This window comes from Protopterus annectens, chromosome 12.part0 (genome assembly GCF_019279795.1).
Source record: "Protopterus annectens isolate FY-2018-M chromosome 12.part0, PAN1.0, whole genome shotgun sequence".
In the NCBI taxonomy this organism is placed as follows: Eukaryota; Metazoa; Chordata; order Ceratodontiformes; family Protopteridae; genus Protopterus; species Protopterus annectens.
This window is the reverse complement of record NC_056746.1, coordinates 1,334,099,798-1,334,121,155: the sequence shown is the minus strand read 5'-3', so window position 1 is coordinate 1,334,121,155 and position 21,358 is coordinate 1,334,099,798. Positions and strand designations below refer to the sequence as shown.

At 42.2% G+C, this 21,358-nt stretch overlaps 1 protein-coding gene across 1 annotated transcript in view; it reads left to right on the top strand.

Annotated features, from left to right (window-relative positions):
- Positions 1-21,358, top strand: part of LOC122817181 (protein-tyrosine kinase 6-like) — a 171,030-nt gene that overhangs the window by 62,885 nt on the left and 86,787 nt on the right. Inside the window, exon 4 of the mRNA XM_044090395.1 lies at positions 31-196. Coding sequence (XP_043946330.1) covers positions 31-196 — 166 coding nt within the window. The remainder of the gene's footprint in view (positions 1-30; positions 197-21,358) is intronic.

Below are 21,358 nucleotides of genomic sequence, written 5' to 3'. Positions count from 1 at the left end.
ACTTGCAGATTAATCTTGTTTTTTCAACAGGGAGAGCCAAATCTAAGAGAGTTGTCTTATCTTACTGTGGATGAGTGGGAAAGACCCAGGGAGGAGTTTACTTTGGTTAAAAAGATCGGTAGCGGCAATTTTGGAGAGGTTTATGAAGGCCTTTGGAGGAATACAATGAAAGTAGCCATCAAAGTAATTAAAAAAGGCAAGTACAGTTTTATATGGCTTGGTTTACTTTCAGATTAATAGGCAATATGTCAGGACTCTAATCAGAGTTAAAAATCCAAATGAACCAGAATGCTTATGAGGTGCATCTGACTGTTCTGACAGGCATACTGCTATAATTTATCAGACGAAAATGGTTTAAAACCCCAGTAGGGAAACCTGTGTTTCAAGGGGACAAAATGCTTATAAGTACAACTTGCATGTTCATCAGCATGACATGGCACTCTTTCCAGAATTTTACCAAATATCCCTGATTTTTGCCTCATTTTTGTCCTGTCCATAATAAGTAAAAAAAAAAAAAAAAAAAAAAAAAATAATTCTTGTAAGTCACTGAAGATTAAATTCTGTCATTACTGTTAGATGTTAGTTTCATACTTCAGAAAGTGTATGCATGTTCTATCAACTTTTTACATGAATTATAGTATTTAAGCATTGTGCCTGAATTTGGACATACCCTATTATTCTGGTCTTTGTCTCAAATTCTTGAGTAAAGAATTTTGAGGTGTACTATTTTCTCTAAAATTAGTTATTACAGTGATTTACATTTTGCTTCCTCTTTGTATGCCAGCCTCATGGATATAGTTAGAATAGATGCCTTCTGTAAAGCTTCATAAAACTGTATGCATTTTGCTTAATTACATGGTGAGAATTTTATCTGTTACTGCTTAGTGGTTATGGGTTAAAATTAAGCTTTGTATTCTTGGCCAATACTTTGACATCTGACGTCACAATACAGTGATGTACCACATCAATTACCCTTATGGTAACAGACTTAAAACAGAAGGCTGACATCTGGTAACACCTTGAAGTTGGACAAAGGAGGAACACGAATGGAAAGATGTGTACAGAGTTAATACTGTCAATATGTATGGTGAACTTTTGTTTATTGATTTCCACTACATCATTTTGTTCTGCAGTTTAGTGTCTTGACTACTTTATCTGAAGAGCTTAATTTGCTTTCAGTTGCATGACTTGCAACTTGTCTAAGGGGGGGGGGGTAAAAGGTATGTTTATTGGTACTTTCTGTTCAACGTTGTAATCCCTATAGGTATGCAGTTCGATAAATTACCTGAATGCTATTTCACATCTTCAGACAAAAAGGGTTTTTGAAATGTGACTAGTCTTATGCTTGCTATACAACTTTCAATATATGCAAAGGTCTGCTAATATAAGTGAAAGCTCATCTTTTCTGCATCACTGACAAAAATTCCTGTACAAGCAGAATGACGGACCATCAGCCTGTGATTTTCTTAGAAGGTTTTCAAGAGAAACCTGGATATTGCTGCTGTGGTCCAGGCTGGATGGATGCCAGCATGTTTCCCTGAATAAAGTGTCTACCTGCACCATCTTTAGTTCTATCACTGTGGGAGGGGTTGGGCATCCCTACTGCATGCCAGTGCTTTCATAACTCCTTGGTCTATGCTACTAAGCTATCCAAGGTGTCTGCAGAGACAACTTTGGAGGTCACCCATACCTGCAGAGAAAGGCATATCCCACTGAACTGAAGGCCTTCATATAGATATTAGGCCTGATAGTCACCCTACAGGTGACTTTATTTGACACCTGAAGTTTTTCAAAAGGAGATGAAGGTTGCCCTAGGATTTTGATTAAAGAAGATGCCCCTGGCAGATAGAGGTAGTCTTTTTGCAAGTTGACTACCAAGGTGGCTAGACAGACATCCGCCTCTTGGATATTTGGGTCCTTTCTGAGAAGTGGATGCCTGTCCAGCCAGGTTGTCTGCAGCGCCTTGTTCAGGGTAACCAGTGGGCAGTGATGCTCCCCTTTCCATACCGAGACTGATCCTCAAGAATGAACTCTCTCAGTTCAGTGTCTTCTGACCAATAAGTGCCATGCACACAAGAAGTGAAACACTTCTGTATCACCTCATACCAAAATAGAGCAGAAACATCAAAGCTCTAGACTGCATAGCAAAAGGGAAACTGACTTTAATCCCTCAAAAGTTCTAGTACTGCAGCATGATTTCTAATTCAGCAAATGCACATGCACTTGACTGTAATTGCTCATTTGATGCAGGCAGCATTAAATAATTTCATTGGTCAATAACAGATTACAAGTTTTATATAGGAGTTAAATGGAGTGGGAGCACTGACCACAACTAACCAGTGTCTTTCATCCCAGGGAAAAGAGGACGACAGTACATTAATGGATGAATTTTCATGTAAATGAGCATAGGTACATTAACAGAAAACTAGAGTTAATAAAAGTGAAAGCCTGTTCACAAATGGTAGAGCTCTGACATTTAAAAATTAAGATATAGATAAAACTTTAATGTTGTATCCCCTTTGTGATAAATTGGGAGCCCCAATTATTTGAAAGCCAGTATCCTTTTACTGAGGATAAATTTATGGGCATGATTTACAATTCCATTCAAGGGGCTCTTCATCCTAATATATGTACATGTTTAATCATACTGTATATTTGGTCTAGGTACCATTTTAGAGGGGTAAATGGGTAACAAATGGCATATGTTACCAACTAAAACCTGCATGTGAAATGACTCCCCAATTTCAATTTCTTGGAACTGGTATTTACTCTTAAACCATGTGAAACAACCGTATTGCCACAACATTGACATTTACTACAGACAAATGGTGTTGCAAGTAAAAACAAATCCCGAAAATTCAATCCACTCATGTAACAAAACATGGATGTAGTGGCAAATCATTTTGGATGTAGTGGCAAATCATTCTGGGCAACCAACAAGATTCTCCAATTCTTAAGAGTGGAAGTCTCTAAATGTAACAGAACATGTAGTGAGCTTGGTAGCACTCTATACTATTATGCCCTTGGAAACAAAGGGCAAAATTACTTGGTTGTAGTATTTGTTGATGTCCTTCCATATCACTGTTGCAATATCCTTTACAATAGGGATCCCCTGCCAAGGGCAGCCTAACATCTGACCAGTATACAAAACCTTAGGTTTTAATGGTGCCATATATCACACGTATGCTCTCCACACATGATATAGTACATAAAGGTGACATTTGGACATACCATCCTCAGAACTTTGCTGCCAGTCCAAACGCCATCTTCGATCATCTAAATACTATTTTGTCTTCTGGTCTCTACCACTTTCAGATAAGTGCACATTAGGGTTTTTTGATTTTATTGTCTTAAGCTTTGCCTTGGTTGTTGGGTTTCATGTCATCTAGAAAAGTTCAAGTGTGTTCTGTTTAGGTACTTCCCACTACCATATGTCTTGAGATTTGTCAAGCTTTCATCCCTAAGATGTGGAGTCTTTCTTCCCTCGCAATTTACTTATAGAACCAATTACTTAAACTGTTGGCAAAGGATACCATAGAAGGATCTTCTGGCCTAAGGGTCAATTGTCTGTGAAGAAAAAGGCCAGGAAGTCTCTTATCTGATTCTTTGGCAGTACCACCTCCTCTGGACATCTCTCAAGGCTGGTGAAAGCCCAGAGGGCCATCTGGTTTCTTACTTGGATTCCTCTGCCATGACAGCTTTGGAGGCAGTCACGGATCTGATGCCACTCATGTCAAGTGAGGTTTTACAGATATCACTTTGAATGTAGAGGTGGAACCGTGACTGGTTATTACTGAAGGGCCTAGGGGGTATTCCTCGAATTTTAGTGAGGAAAGAGGTTCCGACTGCCATTGAGTGTCATCAGGGATCACAGCCTGAAAAGTTTTTCAAGGCTGATGTTCCATTTAAAAAGAAGTGAAAACTAAACATATTTTGCATGCTCCAGAAGATCCTCTGAGTGAATGGCACAAGTTCACTAGAGGTCTGTTTAATGTCCTTTTGGCTCTTAAGCCTCCACTGGGAGTTTCTACACCTCTTAAGCAAATCCGGGACCAGGATTCTTTTGAGGAGGATGCTGTTGATTCTGATAGACTCCCTTACATATTTCTCTCAGATTTCTTTGCCACTTGACTATGGTTATGAGGAAGTGTCCATCAGTCCCGAGACTCCTTTTGAGGATATTTCCTTTTGTGATATTCAGAAGAGGTACTATGAACTTTTAGAAACAAGTCTCCTAGACTCTGTTTCTCCCATTCTTGCTGCCTTGCTGGATGCTTTTCCACTGCTTCTCAGGCTCCTGATTCCCAACCCCCTGCTCCCACAAATCATATCGTACAGTTGCTGAAGACTGCAAGTTTCTTTATCTGATAAGCCCTCCAAATCGTTGCCTTCCACTAAGTTGCTTCCATCTGATAAGGATAAGAGAACCATGGAGAGACTGTGTAAGATGTATACTTTTGTTATCCTAGCCTTTAGGGCTTTAACGATCAGACACATGTGACTAGCTACGTTTTGCCTCTTTTCTCAAGTCTATCAGGCTATTTAAAAATAAATAAACCAACGGTTGGAATGAACAGCTATTTATTCACATACACAAATGCCAAATATATAAAAAAATAAGCGATTTAGTCTCCCAATGGACTTCATCAGATAGAGTAAGGATAAAGAATAAAATAGCCCTTCTTTCTTGTTGTACTCACCCTTCCCCTTTCCTTTAATTGAACAATTAACCCAGTACAAACTCATTACCCACAAAATACTTACTAAAATCCTACTTGGTTTGTGTAAAATCCTACTTGATTTATACATATAATCTTTTAATTAAAAATATATTAAATATATATGTTAGTGAAAGCCAAGTTTAAAACCACAAAGTAAAAACTGAATGTTAAAATAAGAATAAACATCACAATGTACAAGGTTTTTGAGACAACCTGTTACCCAAGAATCAACCAGGCTAATCCACCCTGTTGCTGATCAAAACTGCCATCTAGTGGCCAAATCCCTATATTACACCTACAACTTAGCAGCCCTCATCTTCAAAATTGGAACAATGGATATGTTCATTAAGACCGGGGAAACTGACTGGCCTCCGTTACCAGCTGCCAATAAAGTTCCCTATCTTCGATTCTGGTCTCCCAGGGGTGCTTTTCCACCTTTTCCAGAACAAAAAAATGCCATCCTGCATCTGCACATGTCAATGCGTGTTTGTATAGAGCATTGTTACTGTCCTTGTTTTTAATGGCATTCAAATGTTCATAAATTCTTCTCTTAAGCTTACGTGTAGTCTTGCCCATGTAAAATGCCCCACAGCCTTTACACATGGCAAGATACGCCATACCTTCACTATTACAATTAGTAAATGAATTAGCTCTAATGGTCCTGTCCCTCACTTCAACATGCACACTCCCCTGATTCAAAATATAGGGGCATTGTGCCCAGGTACTGCATTAGTAAGTACTCAGCCACCTGTGGTTATGTGGTTCTTGGCTGCTGTTCTCTAAAAGCTGCTTGATATTCTTACATAAGTAAACTGTAATGGGTTTCTAAACAAAATATCCTTAAACTTTTCCCAATACTGATTAATAATACCCCTAATTCTATAAACTGTAATGGGTTTCTAAACAAAATATCCTTAAACTTTTCCCAATACTGATTAATAATACCTCTAATTCTATGGGTATCGGTGTCCTATCTCGTAACAAATGCCCCTATAGGGGCTGAATAATCCCCCTCCTGTTCTGTTCCGTTCCCTTTGTCTCTATCACTTGTACTTGTAGTGTTTTCACCATGGCCCAAAATAGGCCCAAAATCTCCCTTTTCTCTCTCCTAATACTTCTACCTTGACCTCCTCAATTAAATTAAGGCGTACTTCCTTCCCAAAAACATGTTTTTCAGATTCAAACTTTCCTTCTTGTAATCCAAATCTTTGGATGTCATCCTACTACTATGTATGAACTGACCCCTAAAGATACTCCTTCTTTTTTGTTTAAAGGGGTGTTGGCTAGTAAAGTACAGGTAGGAGTTAGAAAAGGTGCTCTTCCTGTAAAACCCTTGATTTAAACCTCTGACTCTCCTTCACTTCCCTCAGGGTCACATCCAGGAAATCCATCTCTTGATGTGTGATGGAATGTTTAAATTTAAAAGAATCAGTAGTGTGGTTTAAATAGTGGATGAATTCCATCAATTTAGCCTCTGTGCCAGTCCAAAATATGCAAATATCATCCAAGTAATGCTTGTAATAATTCCAATACTGTGCGTATCCAGAGGAAAAGACAAACTTTTTTCTTACCATACCATAAGGACAATATTTGCATATGTGGGGGCACAGCATGCCCCATCGCTACCCCATTAGTTTGCTTAAAAAATTCCCCTTCAAAAAAACAGGAAATTATACCTCAGTACACTAAACACACCAAGAATTCCTTCCTTTCCATTTTTCCATAAGCATGTAGAGCCTCTTCAAACCATTCCATCCCAGTTTGATGTGGAATCGCATTGAACAAATCTTGGATATCTGAAGTCACAAAAAGTGAATCAATGTATAAATCCCACTTAATATTTCTAAGAAAATCCCAGGAGTCCTTCAGGATTCCCCCAGCCATGGTCCAAATCCCTTTAAGTTTTAAATCCAAGTATTTAGCCAAGGGATATGTTTTGGAACCTGTTGCTGCCACTATGGGCCTCATGGGGGGGGGGGGGGTGTCCTTGGAGTTCTTATGAACATTGGGGATTCCAAAAATAGATGGAATCCTGGGGTGGTTGGTGGTTAAATACCTGAAAGTGTCCAGGTCAATAAGTTCGTCTTGAAGCATGTCATTCAGACCAAAATCAATCCTATTGTAAGCCACATTTATTTCATTTCTGGACACTCTAACATATCTGGAATCATCGTTCAACATTTCCAACATCTTACTACTATACAAAATACCATCCATTAATATCACCCCACCACCTTTGTCCGGTTGCATTACCCTAAGATACTTGTTTTGACTCAAAGTTCTAATAAGGTCACTTTCCTCCTTACTGAGATTGTAAATGTAACTTCCACGGTTGAGGCATCCTGTTATTTCCTTCTCCACTTGGAACACAAAATTCCTCAATTGAGGATGGATGGATGGGAGAGTTCATGGTGCTTGCCTTTTTTAACTCCCTGTATCTGAACCATCCTGTTCTGCCCCTGAAAAATAATTTCAAAGTTCTTTTTCTTCAAAAACATCCTTGAGATCAATCCAAAACATCTGCCATTCTGCCATTCCCCTTCTGCTACTGGGAATAAACTTAAATCCCTTATGAATAATTCAAAATGTTTTGTAGAGAGGTTCACACTACTAAAATTGTAAATGCTAAAATCCCCCATGGTATGTCGTGTTCCTTCCACCATAATGGCACCCCCCCTCAGGGTTATCCCCTAGGTGTGGGGTGTCACCTAATACACCCTCCTGTTGATGGATCCTCCCTGGTAATAATATACTGGGGTCTTCTGTCTCAACCTCTCTGATCTCCTCAGTTTGGAATATTCTAAAGGGTCCAATGGTTCCAGGTGGTGTGTACCATGTTCTTCACCAATGTATTCCATGTTGTTAACCCCCCCATCTCACTGGTCGTGTACTGGTGGTCTAGTTTGGGCACGTTCCCTGTTTCTGTCCCCAACCCCCCCACCCTATCTGGCGGGTGTGAATTTCCTTTCTTGGTTTGGGGTAGGCTCGTTTTTGCTGGTATTCCAATAAATCCCTATCCAATTTCCCACACTTCCTTTTATATACCATCACACATTTATCCTCAACCTGTTTCTTGATGTAAAAATATTTCTTCTTTTCCTCCTCTATGGTAAACATGAGGTCAGAAATAACTAGTTGGTTAAGCTTCCCAATATTCACCTGTAAATTATCCATCTCCCTTTTATTCTCCCTGATAAATGGCCCTCATGTCATGTCCACACCGAAAATATTTAAAAGTTTGTCATGGAAGGTAGTACCCTCTACAACATTGTTTGGGTACTTGTGTACCCTAAGACCCTTGGGGACAATGCCCCAGTTGATGCATTCTTTAAGGTAACTGTTGTCAATACCCAGCATTTTAAACTTGGCAATAAAATCAGACAATTTTTTAACATTCAAAGCATAAGTAATATTTAAATCAGTTTCCCCACAGGAATTATCCCCAACCATGTGTAGGTGAAGGTTATAGTCTGAAAAAATACTATGGGAATTCAACCATACAGGCATGCTATCCCCCCTCCCCCAAATGTCCTTCGGTTCAGGGTGGAACACTGGCTGGAACCAAGAGCTTCCTGTGTACAGTCGCCTGTGCTGTGTGTCCGTGATCTTTCTCCGCGGAAAGAACCAGCGTTGTTGTCCTGGTTAACCAATAACCTTGTTAAGGGCAAATAAGATCCTCCAAGCGACCCTCCTGCTAGTTATCCTCTCTGCGGTTTTGGCAGGCTCGATGACGTCCTGTCCTCTGTTTGTGTACCGGTTGAACCCTGTTCCACCAAGGCTTCCTGGTTACAAGGTAAAGACTGAAAATTTCCACTACTGTCTGTAATCACATTTAGTGACCTGTTGGAAAGAAGTTGCACCAATTGGGTAAGTTGTCCTTCCACTCAAACCAACCTCTGGTTGAACAAATTGATATCCCGAGTTCCCCCAGTTGGGGAACGATTGCATACCTCCAGGTCCTCCATATAAACTAGTAAGCAACAAAGCCAACGATGGAGGCACACGGTGCTGACCAAAACTCAGAACCAACAAAAACAAAGCACCAGTCCTTGGAGGTAAAAATAAACAAACGGTTGGAATGAACAGCCGTTTATTCACATACACACAAATGCCAAATGTATAAAAAATAAGCGTTTTCATCTCCCATGGACTTCATCAGATAGAATAAGGGTAAAGAACAAAACAGCTCTCCTTTCTTTTTATATAAACCTTTCCTCTTTCCTTTAATCGAACAATTAACCCAGTACAAACTCATTAACAACCACAAAACACTTACTAAAATTCTGCTTGGTTTGTGTAAAATCCTACTTGATTTATACATATCTTTTAATTAAAAATATATTGAAAAATATAAGTTAAAACCACAAAGTAAAATCTGAATGTTAAAATAAGAATAAACATCACAATATACAAGCTGGTTTATTTTTATCTCTAAGGACTGGTGCTTTGTTTTTGTTGGTTCTGAGTTTTGGTCAGCACCTTGCCTCCATCGTTCAGGCCATTTCTGATCTCCCTGATTCTGAAGGGAAGGCTTCTGCTCTTGCTTTGCTAAAGCTGTCCTCCCAAGTAGCTCACCCTTCCACTAAATGCAGCTATGATGCAGCTGATGCTTCATCTAGGGCTGCTGCTTTTGGATCTGTTTTGCGGAGGTATTCCTGGCTCAGACTACAGCCTTTGCCTGATATCAAGGCTAAGCTGATGGATGCTGCTCTGGATAATAAGCATTTGTTTGCTGCTGCGAAGTTTGTCTCAGCAAGAGAAGGCAAGGCCTTACAGGAGTTGAAGCACTTTTGTTTCCCCTGTACATAAGCTTCACAGGAATTATCTAAATAAGCCTGCCTTTGTCTGTAGACAGTCTTTCCCTCCCCCAAAGGTAAACATGGTGGTAGAAGGGCTCCTGCTGCTAAGGCTGCTCAAACTCCTACTCAGAGCTCTTCTTTTCCAGACAAACCTGATGCTATCTGACTGACTATTCTGTTCAGTTGCATTGCTCTTTCTCTGCGTCTACCTCTGTCCCTTCCTATTTGGCTAAAGATCACCCAAGATTCTTGGGTACTTATCATAAATTTGCCAAAGTTATTTCATGGTTTAGAAATCTCCTCCCACTTTTCTGGGGGTTCCTCAGCCTCCTGAAGAACTACCCATTTTCCAGTAGTTCTTCAGGGACTGTTGGCTATAATGGAACTTTTCACAAAGTTCCAGCCCCTCAAAGGGGGATGGAGTTTTATTCCAGAATGTTCTTGGTCCCCAGGAAAGAAGGCACCTGGAGACCCATTCTGGATCTTTCTCTGCTAAATACTTTTGAAGGTCCCTTCAAACCTAGTTTCGTCTGCTGCTACTTCAGGCTTTTAGTTTCCCTGCATGTCAAGGATGCTTATCTACACAATCCTATAGCTCCCCTTTTCATGAAGTTTTTACACATCTGTTTCCTGCCATTTTCAGTTTTCTGCTTTGCCCTTTGGCCTCTCTACTGCCCCAAGGGTCTTCACAAAATGCCTCTCTCCTTTGATCATACACATAAACACACAAAGACATACTCGGAGGCTCTGATCAAAAATCTACCAAAACAGCAGAGGCCACCAAAGCAGACACCCAAACAACCACCACCTCAGAACACAACACCTGCAACACATAGACCTCACAGTCAGAGTGTCAAACAGTCACAGCCCTTAAGGCCAAACACAATGCCAGACACACTAGTCATTGGTGACTCCATAGTCAGACACACTGACGTCCCGCTCACCAGACTGAGTAAGGAGAAGGTCACAGTAAGCTGCCTGTCGGGCGCTAGAATCCGCCACATAACGCAAGCACTCAGGTCTCTCAACAGCAGGTACAAATATGACTGTCATTGTCCACGCTGGTGTAAACGACCTGAGACGTACCTCCTTGGACTACATGAAAAGAGACATTGAGGAGCTCTCTGATTATGTAGCCCAGGCAGGTATGACCCTGACCTTGAGCAGTATCCTACCTTCACCAAGAATGATGCCACAATACAGAGATAAGATGATCAGCTTTAACAATTGGCTTAAACACTGGTGTCATTCAAAGGGGATCCAGTGTCTGTCTGCCTGGGATGACATGCTGGACAAGCCACGCTGCTTCGCAAGGGACGGCTTGCACCTGTCACCCCTGGGATTCCGGATATTGGCAAAGGCTCTTGCCATCCCCATAGTGCCTTTTTTAGGCAAGGCTCAAATTCTAAACCTACCACCCTAGAACACAAAAAAGGAAAAAAACTAAGGGTAATGCTGCTCAATGCCAGAAGTCTAAATCTCAAAATGCACGCACTCGAGGCCCTTCTCAGTATGGAGAACATCGATGTCTGTGCTGTGACAGAAACCTGGTTCAAGGCTCCTGAGAGCACCCCAGCTGTCAGGTTTTACCTCATATCATGCTCCGCCCCAAAATCCGGACAATACCAAGAAAGGAGGGGGGTATCCATATTCATCAAGGACACCCACACCTCAAGACTGGTGGCAACGCACGATGCATCGGAGACCATCCAGGTGCAATTAACCATAGGCAAGACTGCTCTGCAAATTGTAGCATGTTACAGGCCACCCTCACAAACTCAGGAACCTCACATGGCCTTCCTGAAAACACTAGAGGGATAAATGTATCACCAAACACCATCATACTAGGTGACTTCAATTACCCTAATATAGACTGGGAACACTACTCAAGCCCAAACACCCTAGCCCAAAAGTTCCTGGAATTCATAAACTCAAATGCCATGGAACAACTAGTCACCATCCCCACAAGAGGAGATAACATACTTGATCTCATCATCACGAACATGGGAGCACAATGTTCAACACCAGAAGTACACCCCTCACTGGTGAGATCAGATCACAAACTAATCTCGCTGGAGGTCCTCATCCCACCCCCACCTGAAATAAAAAAGACCACAGTAAAGAACTTCTCAAAAGTCGACTTCACACTTCTAAAGACTAGTGTGGTCTCCTTTAAGGCCCCCGAGCTGGTGGAAAACAGTACTCAAGCCACTGAATCACTTACAAATGCCTTCTACCAGCACCTGCAGGACTGCATGGATAAGGCAATCCCAAGCAAAACAAAGACTCTTTGTACCAAAGGCAAGCGTCCAGTCTGGTGGACCCCAGCCATAAACAAACTCTACAACAAAAGGAGGAAGCTACTACAAGATAGAGCAAAATCCTTAAAAGGTAAGACACCCTTGATCACTATAAGTAAAAAACTGAGAGCCCTCATAAAATCATCCAAAGCAAATTTCGAGAGAAAAATAGCTAAAGACTCAAAAGACAATCATAAGGCCTTCTTTAGCTATGTTAGAAACCTGGGAGGAAACTCCCAGATATGCTCAGAACTAGTTCAAAATGATGTGAAGATTACTGATCCTACAGACATTGCCAACATACTGGCTGACAGGTTCAGTGCAAACTTCTCCCCTCCCGAAAAGGAGAGATATCTATACCAAACGATTGCAGCCCCCCAAACATCTCCAGTGCCCAAGTGAGAACTGCTCTCTCCAAAGCAAAAAACACAGCATCCATGGGACCTGATGGTGTCCCCGGCTGTGTGCTCCACAAACTCAATTTGGAATTAAACCCACAGCTAGGACAGCTGTTTAATCAAAGTCTTACCTCTGGATACATACCCAGGGAATGGCGCACTGCAACTGTGGTCCCACTTCACAAAGGCGGTGCCTCCACCGACCCTGGAAATTACCGGCCCATTAGCTTGACAAGCCTTATCTGCAAAGCCATGGAGAGGATCATAATGGACCTCATAAATAAAGACATTGGGAATTTGCAGACTTTGGATCCAACCCAGTTTGGCTTTGTCAAAAGAAGATCATGCCTTTTAAACTTGGTTGACTTCTTCGAAACAGTCACCAAAGCCATTGATGAGGGAAAGGCAGTCCATACAGCTTACCTCGATCTGGCGAAGGCCTTCGATACAATACCCCACTCGGGTATCATTGAAAAACTCATCAGCTTAAATGTTAACCCATACATCACAAGATGGGTTGCAAACTGGCTGAGTGACAGAACCCACAGAGTCAGAGTTGCTGGCGCCATGTCAGACTCAAAGCCTGTCACAAGTGGTGTCCCACAGGGCTCAGTCCTGGGCCCACTCTTGTTTGGCATCTACTTTTCCGAAGTACAAGCAAACACAGAAGGGTTATGGCTGACAAAGTTTGCAGATGACTGCAAACTGGGCGCCATAGTAGAAAACACATCTGACACAGATATCCTTCAGAAGGGTCTCACAGAAACAGATAACTGGTGCCAGAGCCACGGCTTAAAGTTAAATGTCAAAAAATGCATAGTCATACCCTTCGGGAAAAACAAGGTTACCCCTAGCTACCAAATAGGTGGCAATCCACTGAGCACAGAAGAAGTTATCAGGGACCTGGGGACCCAGGTTGATAGTAGTCTGTCATTCGACACCCATGTAGCTAAAGTAGTTAGGAAGACCTTCTACATTGCCCACCTTATCATGAAGGGATTCTCATCTAGATCAAGGGAGGTCATAGTCTCCCTTTACTCATCACTCATCAGACCAATGATTGAGTACAATGCCCCATTCGGAATGTATCTGACCCGACACTTGCAGCAGCTGGAGAGGCCACAAAAGTTCCTCACCAAAAGGATAAAGGGTCTCAAAATCTGTCCTATGCTGCCCGACTGAAAGAACTCCAGCTCTATTCAGTCACTTACCGCTTGCTCAGAGGTGACCTTTGCCTAACATACAAGGCCATGTCAAACCCAGATTTGATGAATATGCTTCACCTCAAAAATCTAGATCCATCAGAGCCACAAGGGCGGAGACTTAAACCTCGACACGGCTATTAATAGGACGTGCTGGAGGGATAGATTCATCACCCAAAGACTCCCTATGCTGTGGAACAAAATCCTGGTACATGTGAGGCAGAGCACCTCGCTGGCCTTGTTCAAGAGAAATCTTGACCAATGGATGGGAGATCGCAGATATACCCCAGGGATTACCTCAGTGTCACTGCTCGACAGAGGCACAGCAAAATAACGGGTATAGTTCCCCATACTTAAGGGGTGGCGTAAGCCACAAAACGATGGGCTAGGCTTGCAAATGCCCTCGGGCAGATAGCCTAGTATGAACCTATGAACCTATATATAGGTCTCTCCCTACGTGGATGACCTGCTTATTCAGGACTCCTCTCTAGAGGTCTTGCTTCATCATTTACAGTTTGTCATTTTTCTCTTGCAAAGCCTGGTGTTTTACTATAAATGTCAAGAAGTCTTTCCTGACTCCTCCTCAGGATCATTTGCTTTCTTTCAGTCCCTTCTTCCTCACTTCAGTCAGTCGGAGAATTTCTGAGGGCTCTGGATTACATGGCTTCCACCATTCCTATGCTCCCCTAGCCTAGCTCAATGTAAGAACTCCAATGGCTTCTAAAATCCGTTTGGCTTTAACATTCTCAAACCTTAGATTTTCTAATCCCTCTGCTTCCATGCCTCAAGCTGGAACTTCAGTGGTGGATTCTTCAGTTGTCGCTCAACCTAGGGCTTCCTTTTCAACCTCCAATTCCTCTCTGAGATGCCTCTAGTGTCTGTTTGGGTGCCCCCTTCACCTCTCTGAAGGTGCTGGGCCTTTTGGTCACTTCAAAACAAGACCACATCAGTGTTGGGGATGAGAGCTTTTTGGCTTTTTAGGCTTTTCAGTCACTTTCTTCCAGGGCCCCCTTAAGAGTCTCGGACAATACCACAGTAGTGTGGTAAGTCAACAAGCAAGGGGGAGGAGTACGGTGTTGTCTCCTATGCAGGTTAGTCCTTCAGGTGTGGTAGCTATCTATCCAGTATCCGGTAACCCCTCAGGCAGTTCTCATTCCTTAAGATGAGAACATAGTGGCAGATTGTACGAGTAGGTCCATAACACAATCCCACAAGTAGATTCTTCACAGGGATGTGTTTCTGGGCATTTGTCCACCAGTGAGGTACTCCTCAAGTAGATGTATTTGCCTCCCGTCTTGAGACAACTTCCTGTATTTGTGCCACAGCCCCATGCCCTCTGGCCTGGACGGTGGCTGCCATCTTAGACTTCCCTCTCCTTCCTCTCATTCCAAAAGTCCTGCTAAAGATAAAACTAGATGCTTCCAAGATCTTGTGGGTGACTCCCTTTTGGCCCAGATAGCATTGGTTCTGTCCTTAAGGGCAATCACAAGTTACCTTACAGGGTGGACCTAGTCGCACAAAACAAAAGGGTCTCTTATCCATCCCCTCCTGTCCACTCTTCAACTGACATTGTGGGTGATAGTTTTGATCCCCTATAGACTGTTTTTTTTTTTTTTTTCTGAGGATGTGCTGCAGGTCCTGCAGCAAGCCAGGAAACCCACTACTAGGAAATCTTGCTTATCTAAAAGGAGAGATGTTCTGTTGGGTGTCTTTCTTGTAAGCTGGCTCCACATACTGTGGGTGGTGTTTGGTTCTCTTAAATGTGCGACTTGCTCATTGCTATTTTGGCATATTTTTCTGTTATAGCCCACCTATCTGCTATCTCTGCTAATCTGCCTTTGACTCCACCTTTAGCCTCTAGATGCGAGACCAAACAGTTTCTTAAAGGCATCCTTCACATTAGGCCTCCCAGGAAACCTTTCCTTCCTGGGACCTTAATTTTGTTTAAGAAACATTGGCTTGGGCTCCTTTTGAGCCTGCTGCTTCAGCTTCCTTACAGCATTGTTCTTGGAAGACATGGGTGTCTGAGCTGCAAGCCCTTATGGCTGTTCCTTTTTTAGTTTTTCGTAGGGACAGGGTGTCCCTTCATACTAGTCGTCCTTTTATGCTCAAGGTGTTGTCTCTCAATCATTCTATTCATTTGCCCACTTTGTCTTCTCCACAGTCTGTAAGTGAGAAGGTTTTTCACACCATGGGTTTGCATAGACAACTCCGATATTTGGAAAAGACTGAAGTTTTTTGTTAATCTGATCAGCTTTGTTTCCTTTCATTCTAAGTCTTCAAGTTTGGCTGTTTCCAAGCAAACCATTTCTTCTTGGATAGCTAAAGCAACTTTTTTTGCTGCTATTTTTATGGGAAGAACTTAAGGCTCATTATACTAGGGCTGTGGCTACTCCCAGTGCTTTTTTTATGGGTTGGATACTAATCCTATTCATGAGGCAGCTAGCCTGACTTCTGTGCATACCTTTACCAAGTGCTGTAAGTTGGATGTGATTTCTAGGATCAGAGCTGGTTTTGCTAGGGTCATTCTCCATGGCTTCTTAGAGGGCTGTGCTGGCCCTTCCTCCACCCAGTCTTCTTCCTGAGATATTGCACTCTCCCTCTTGTAAAGAATACTGCAACAGTGATACAGAAGGATGTAGTGCAGTTGTATAAAATCTTACCAAACTAATAGATGTCCTTCTCTTCACTGCAGTATTTGCTTCCTCCCTCCTCCAACTGGTCCTTTTTCCTTCTGGATGTGCTTGTTACCTACTAGTATCCTTTGGTCTGTTCCTACTCTTTTCAGTTCTGAGGATGGTACTTCTGGACATCACCTTTATGCCCTATGCTGTGTGCTGGGAGCATGTGTGATGTACAGTGTACACCTTACAACCTAAAGGCTTTTGTATACTGGACAGACAATGGGCTGCCCTTGGCAGGGGATCGCTGCTGTAAAGAATACTTCAACAGTGAAGAGAGAGACCTCTACTGTTGGGGTAAGATTTTTATATAACTGTACTTCCATTCTTCATTTCTGAGTATCCAGTGTGCAGATATCACAACTTCCAGAAGCTTACCCCCCCCCCCCCGGGCTTAGGGCAAGGTCCTCCAATCAGGACACAGACCTATGTGGTATAAGGTGTTAAATCAAACCACCTTCAAATCATTTGTGCCATGCAGTTCTGCATAGATATATTTTTACACAGCATTCTAGATATGTCAGTTGGTCTAAAACTTCCAAGAGCCACATAAGGCATTTTTTCTCATCTTTAGGTTTCTGATGACTAGCTTGGATGGCTGATTCTGAAATGCAGTTCTGCTTCTGAATTTGTGGTTAGTGAATGACTGCATTGTGTGAAGAATTTCTCACAGGGACTTTCACAATAGGTATTTAGCTTCAGCCCAGAGCACAAGTGGACACCTGTCCACATTCTTTCATCTTTATTACAATCCGGAAAAGGCACCAGTGTTTCCAAATATTTGAAGCCAAGAAAAGCTTAATGCACTACAGTAAGACTCTGGAAGAAGTGGTAGGAGACGGATGATATCCTGTTGGGATGACTTCAGCTTCCTTGAGTACAGCAATTCCAGGCACAGTGAGCTATTTTGTAGCCACCCTACGTCAGTCTTTCAGCTAAGGCCTCTGGCATGTATGCTTTTTAGTCCATCGGACCATTGGCTTCTTGAATGTCCCAAACCAATTTGTCTACCAAAACCAAAGATTCTTCTGTCTTTGACTTTTATCCTGATTACTGAAGAGGAAAGAAGAGAAGGCTTTCTTGCATGCAAAGAGATTTCTGCAAACTGCATTCTGCTCTCTACCCCCCAACCCAAGATCTTCAAGGCATCTGTTCCCAAACCTATGAGGTGCAAAGCACTGAAAACCAAACCATTGCCTGGCAGCTAGCCAGCCTTGGCCAGAGTCAGTCATCAGCCTTCTCCACTCCTCAGGCTTCAACTTGTACTTTAGTTTATTTGGCTGAGGTGGTTCCATCTCTTTAAAAGCAAAAGACCAGACCTGAAAATTCTAGAGGTGTATGTTTTCCATGATTCAAAGGCAACTTAGAGGGCCTATGTAGGAAAGATCCCTTCTGCAGGTTCCTTTGATTCAGACACTTTGGGCACCCTTTACTTTTCACCTCCATAGGACTTCTACTTTGGAGACTACTTTTTTAATATGATGGGGAGTTTTTCTATTGGAGAGAAATATTCTGAGACCCAGCTTAGATATAGTGCTGACATGAATCCAAAGTTCTAGCAGTTCCACCAGTTCTAGAGGCCATAGAGGATGTTTTTATCAGTGCTTCCATGCAGCCTGACTCCCACTCCCCTGCTCCAGGGAAACCTAACTTTTTATAGGGACAAGGATTTCCACTAGTTCTACAAAAAACATTTTGTTGATCCAGTGGTGGTTTCCCTGGATTCTATCAAGGGAGGACCCTCCGCTCCATTTCTGGGGGAGAAAATGAGCATTTCTGCTACTTATGCAGATCCTTGTTAAGAAAGCACATGGGACTGGCAGTTCAACAATCTCTGCTGGAGATGGCTAAGGCAGAGTGAATACAGGATAAGTATCTGAAGCAGGAGATGTTTTGGCTCTCTGATCTCTCTTCTCAGCTTAAGCATTGCAAAAGGTCTGGCGCTGATGCAGTGGATGCATCATGTAGGACTGCAGCTGCAGGGCTACTTATCCAGAGACATGTATGGTTGAGGATAATGCCCCTTACAGACCATGTTAAGATAATCTATATGCACCACTAGATAAGAAATATCCTGTTTGAATCCTTTCTCAAGGCTTCTTCAAGAAGCTGGAGAAAAACTGTAAAGCATGTAGTCTGTGAATGGCTTTTTCACACTGGAGTTCCTAGGTTCTGCAGAAATTGGCTGGCAAAGGCCTGGCTATTGCATCATAAAAAGGAATGTAGTAAGCATGGCAGTGGGGAAAAAAGTCCTGTACAAAAAAATCCGCTTCTCTTTAGCTCTTGCTTGCCAAAGGTTCGCAGATCCATGACTTCAGAGGCATCAGCAGACTCTCAGCCTATCCATGTTGTCATCCCATTCCATACTTCCTCCATCAGTCATCTTTCATTGCTTATAAAACATGGTAGGAAGATTGCTGCCTTTGTAAGAACTTGGAAGAGGGTGTCACCCAAGATTAGGAGGGGCTATAAATTCTAAAACTTGATTCTAAGAGCTTTCAAAAGGTTTGGGCATATTCCAGCTGTCTCAAGCAAGTTCAGCTGACCCCTTCAGTTTTCTGAGGTGTCGCAGTTTGGGGTCAGTAGAGAAGGTCCCAACTACAGAAGATGACTGTTTTTGTACTCCAGACCCTCCCTTTTCTTCTCTTCAAGGGAAGAAAATGTAGATGAAATCTGTTGCATCTAAAGTTTCTCAAAGTGCCAAAATTCAAGAAGTTTACCATCTCATTTCAGTATGGGCAATTCTACTGTTGGCCTGTGCATGAAGGATGCCTGATTTCATACCTCCATTACCAAAAGCCACACAAGTTCTCCGTTTTGGTGGAGGAAGCGCATTTACATTCTTGCCCTTTGGCTTTTTTACTGTGCCCAGAGTCTTTACAAAATGCCTGGCTGCAGTAATTGCCTTTTGGAGGACAAGGGGGATCCAGATTTTACTCCAATCTTGATTGTAATGCTTTGGAGTTTGAATTGTTTTAGAATTCTAGGTAAGAACTTTGTCTTCTTGGTTTCCCTTCTGGATACCACTCTCAGAAAAAGAACTTCTGCTCAAATGACAATGATGCATCTGACACAAGTATCCCTTGTGCTGAAGCAGGAACATTTGACTTGGATGAAAAATTGCTTTTTGAGTTACTTTCTGAATTTGAAATAAGTGTTTATAACCTTCATGTTAATGGGAAAAGCCTGCCAAAAGTAGGTGCTTTAGAGAAGAAACTATGTGGAGCGCTGTTGTGTTTTGGTTCTGTGATTCATAAATTCTAAAACCGCACACACTCAGTGGCAGATCTTGAAAGTGAGCGAGGTAGGAAACCAAACAGAAAATCCTGCCTAGCTAAGTCTCTGGTGCCTATTCAAAAACATTGACCATAATGAAAATAATGTTACAGTATTAGAGTACCTGTCAGATCTTTACAAATCCTGCCTAGCTTAGTATATGTTGCCATTTCAGTCTGTCTAAACATGAATCTACCCTTGTACTCCAGGCCAACAGTTTCCAAAAAGTGTTCTCCATTCCTCAAGGATTATTCCATCATGATATCTCAACTATGCATTAGAAAACTCAGCCATGGTGCCTTTTGATCCTGAGGTTTCTACTGCCCTATAGTTCCTATCCTGGAAAATACTACTTTTTGGTGGTCATTAACTCTTGCCAGAATTTTTGATCTGGTATCCCTTTGACTAATCTCTTCTTCATGGCCGTTTCTGACTTCGACCTCAACATAGCTATTTATCTGCTTTCTTCCCAAAGCCAGAGAACAGAGGAGAGAGAAAATTAAACTTAATTCTGTAGATATGCACAGACAACAGTTTTTTGTGCACAACTGTCTCCTTTGCAAAAGGGAAAAGATAAACCAGTAAACAGACTATTTTAATAGTAAAGTTTATTCAAGGCATGAGTTCACTGCACTAGAGCCACCATAGTCTTCTCTAGTCGGACCATTCTTGAAGCAGCAACCTGGACCTCTGTCCATACTTATGGACCACTGATAATCCTGCAGGGCCTCACCTCCCAGTCACTGGTATTCCTGCCATATTCTCTCTGCTTTGGAATCTTCCCAGAGCAGAGTACTGCAGCAGAGAATTCTATGATGAACACTGTGAAGCTGTGTTGGGAACTTGCCATAAATGCAGATGCCTAGGTAGATTGACTGTTGCAGTCTGGCTACCCTCCCCCTGCTGACCAGTTGTCACTGCTCTGACCAGCCATCCTTTCTCCTATGGTTTGGAGTGGCTCTATAGTCCCTTTCTGCATCTTTCCCATCACTTTCCTTCCAGGCTACCCCTGCCTTTAGTGTCTTAATTCCTGATGTTGGGAGCTTGAAAATCACTGGGGTGGATCTTGAGCACACAAGACTATTCCATCTAGTCCACTAGGGCTTTGGCATAGAGGTCTTTTTTACCTGGCTGTCGCTGGGGAATGAATAATCAGAAGATGGTGTCTGCCAATGCAGAGACATCATGGTAGAAGTGCTTCCAATGAAGCCCTATGTTAGAAGGCAAAGCTCTGGAAGTAAAGCTGGCTAAATGTGAGGACTGCAACAGTGAAGCTGTTCTACTCTAACATCTACGTTATAGGTAGTTACACCTGTACTGTACTCCTGTCTACTACCTTCAGTTTACTGAGTTTCACACTGTCTTTGACCTTGTATAAATCTAACTCAAGTATGGGCCTGGAATAATGTCTGGTAGCAAAACACTCCATAAGTGGGGTTATGTACATGCAATATTCAGGGTAGCAGCTGTCATAACCTCTCAACTGTCCAGATTTTTATCTGCCTCATATTTTTGGTCTGTTCCTCATAAAATTTGAGGTTTTCTGGATTTTTGTGGCAAATCCATTGAGGACTGAATTCATTTAACGGGCATTTGAGTTTCAGACATCATATCCTTGAGAATGTGCAGGGTAACATGAAATCTTTTATTTTACCAACTTTCTAAGTTTATATAAGAGCAATATTTAAAATGTGTCCATATTTTTGGGGCTTTGTCCCCCCCCCCCCCATTATTTTTGGTTTTGTCCAGATTTTTTGTGTTGAGGTTGGAAGCTGTAAGTCATGCCTTCCTGAGGCTACAAATTCTGCCAAAGGGTGTCCATGCACATCCTCCTTATAACCCTGGATAAGGAGCTATTTTTTGGGAATGCCACTGGTGTAGCTTAAGAAAATTGAGGAAAGGGATAAGACTATGCTGTCATTGAAATAGATTTTTCATTCCCCATGCCCAGGTATGACCGCAACTACCCCTCTAGATGTGA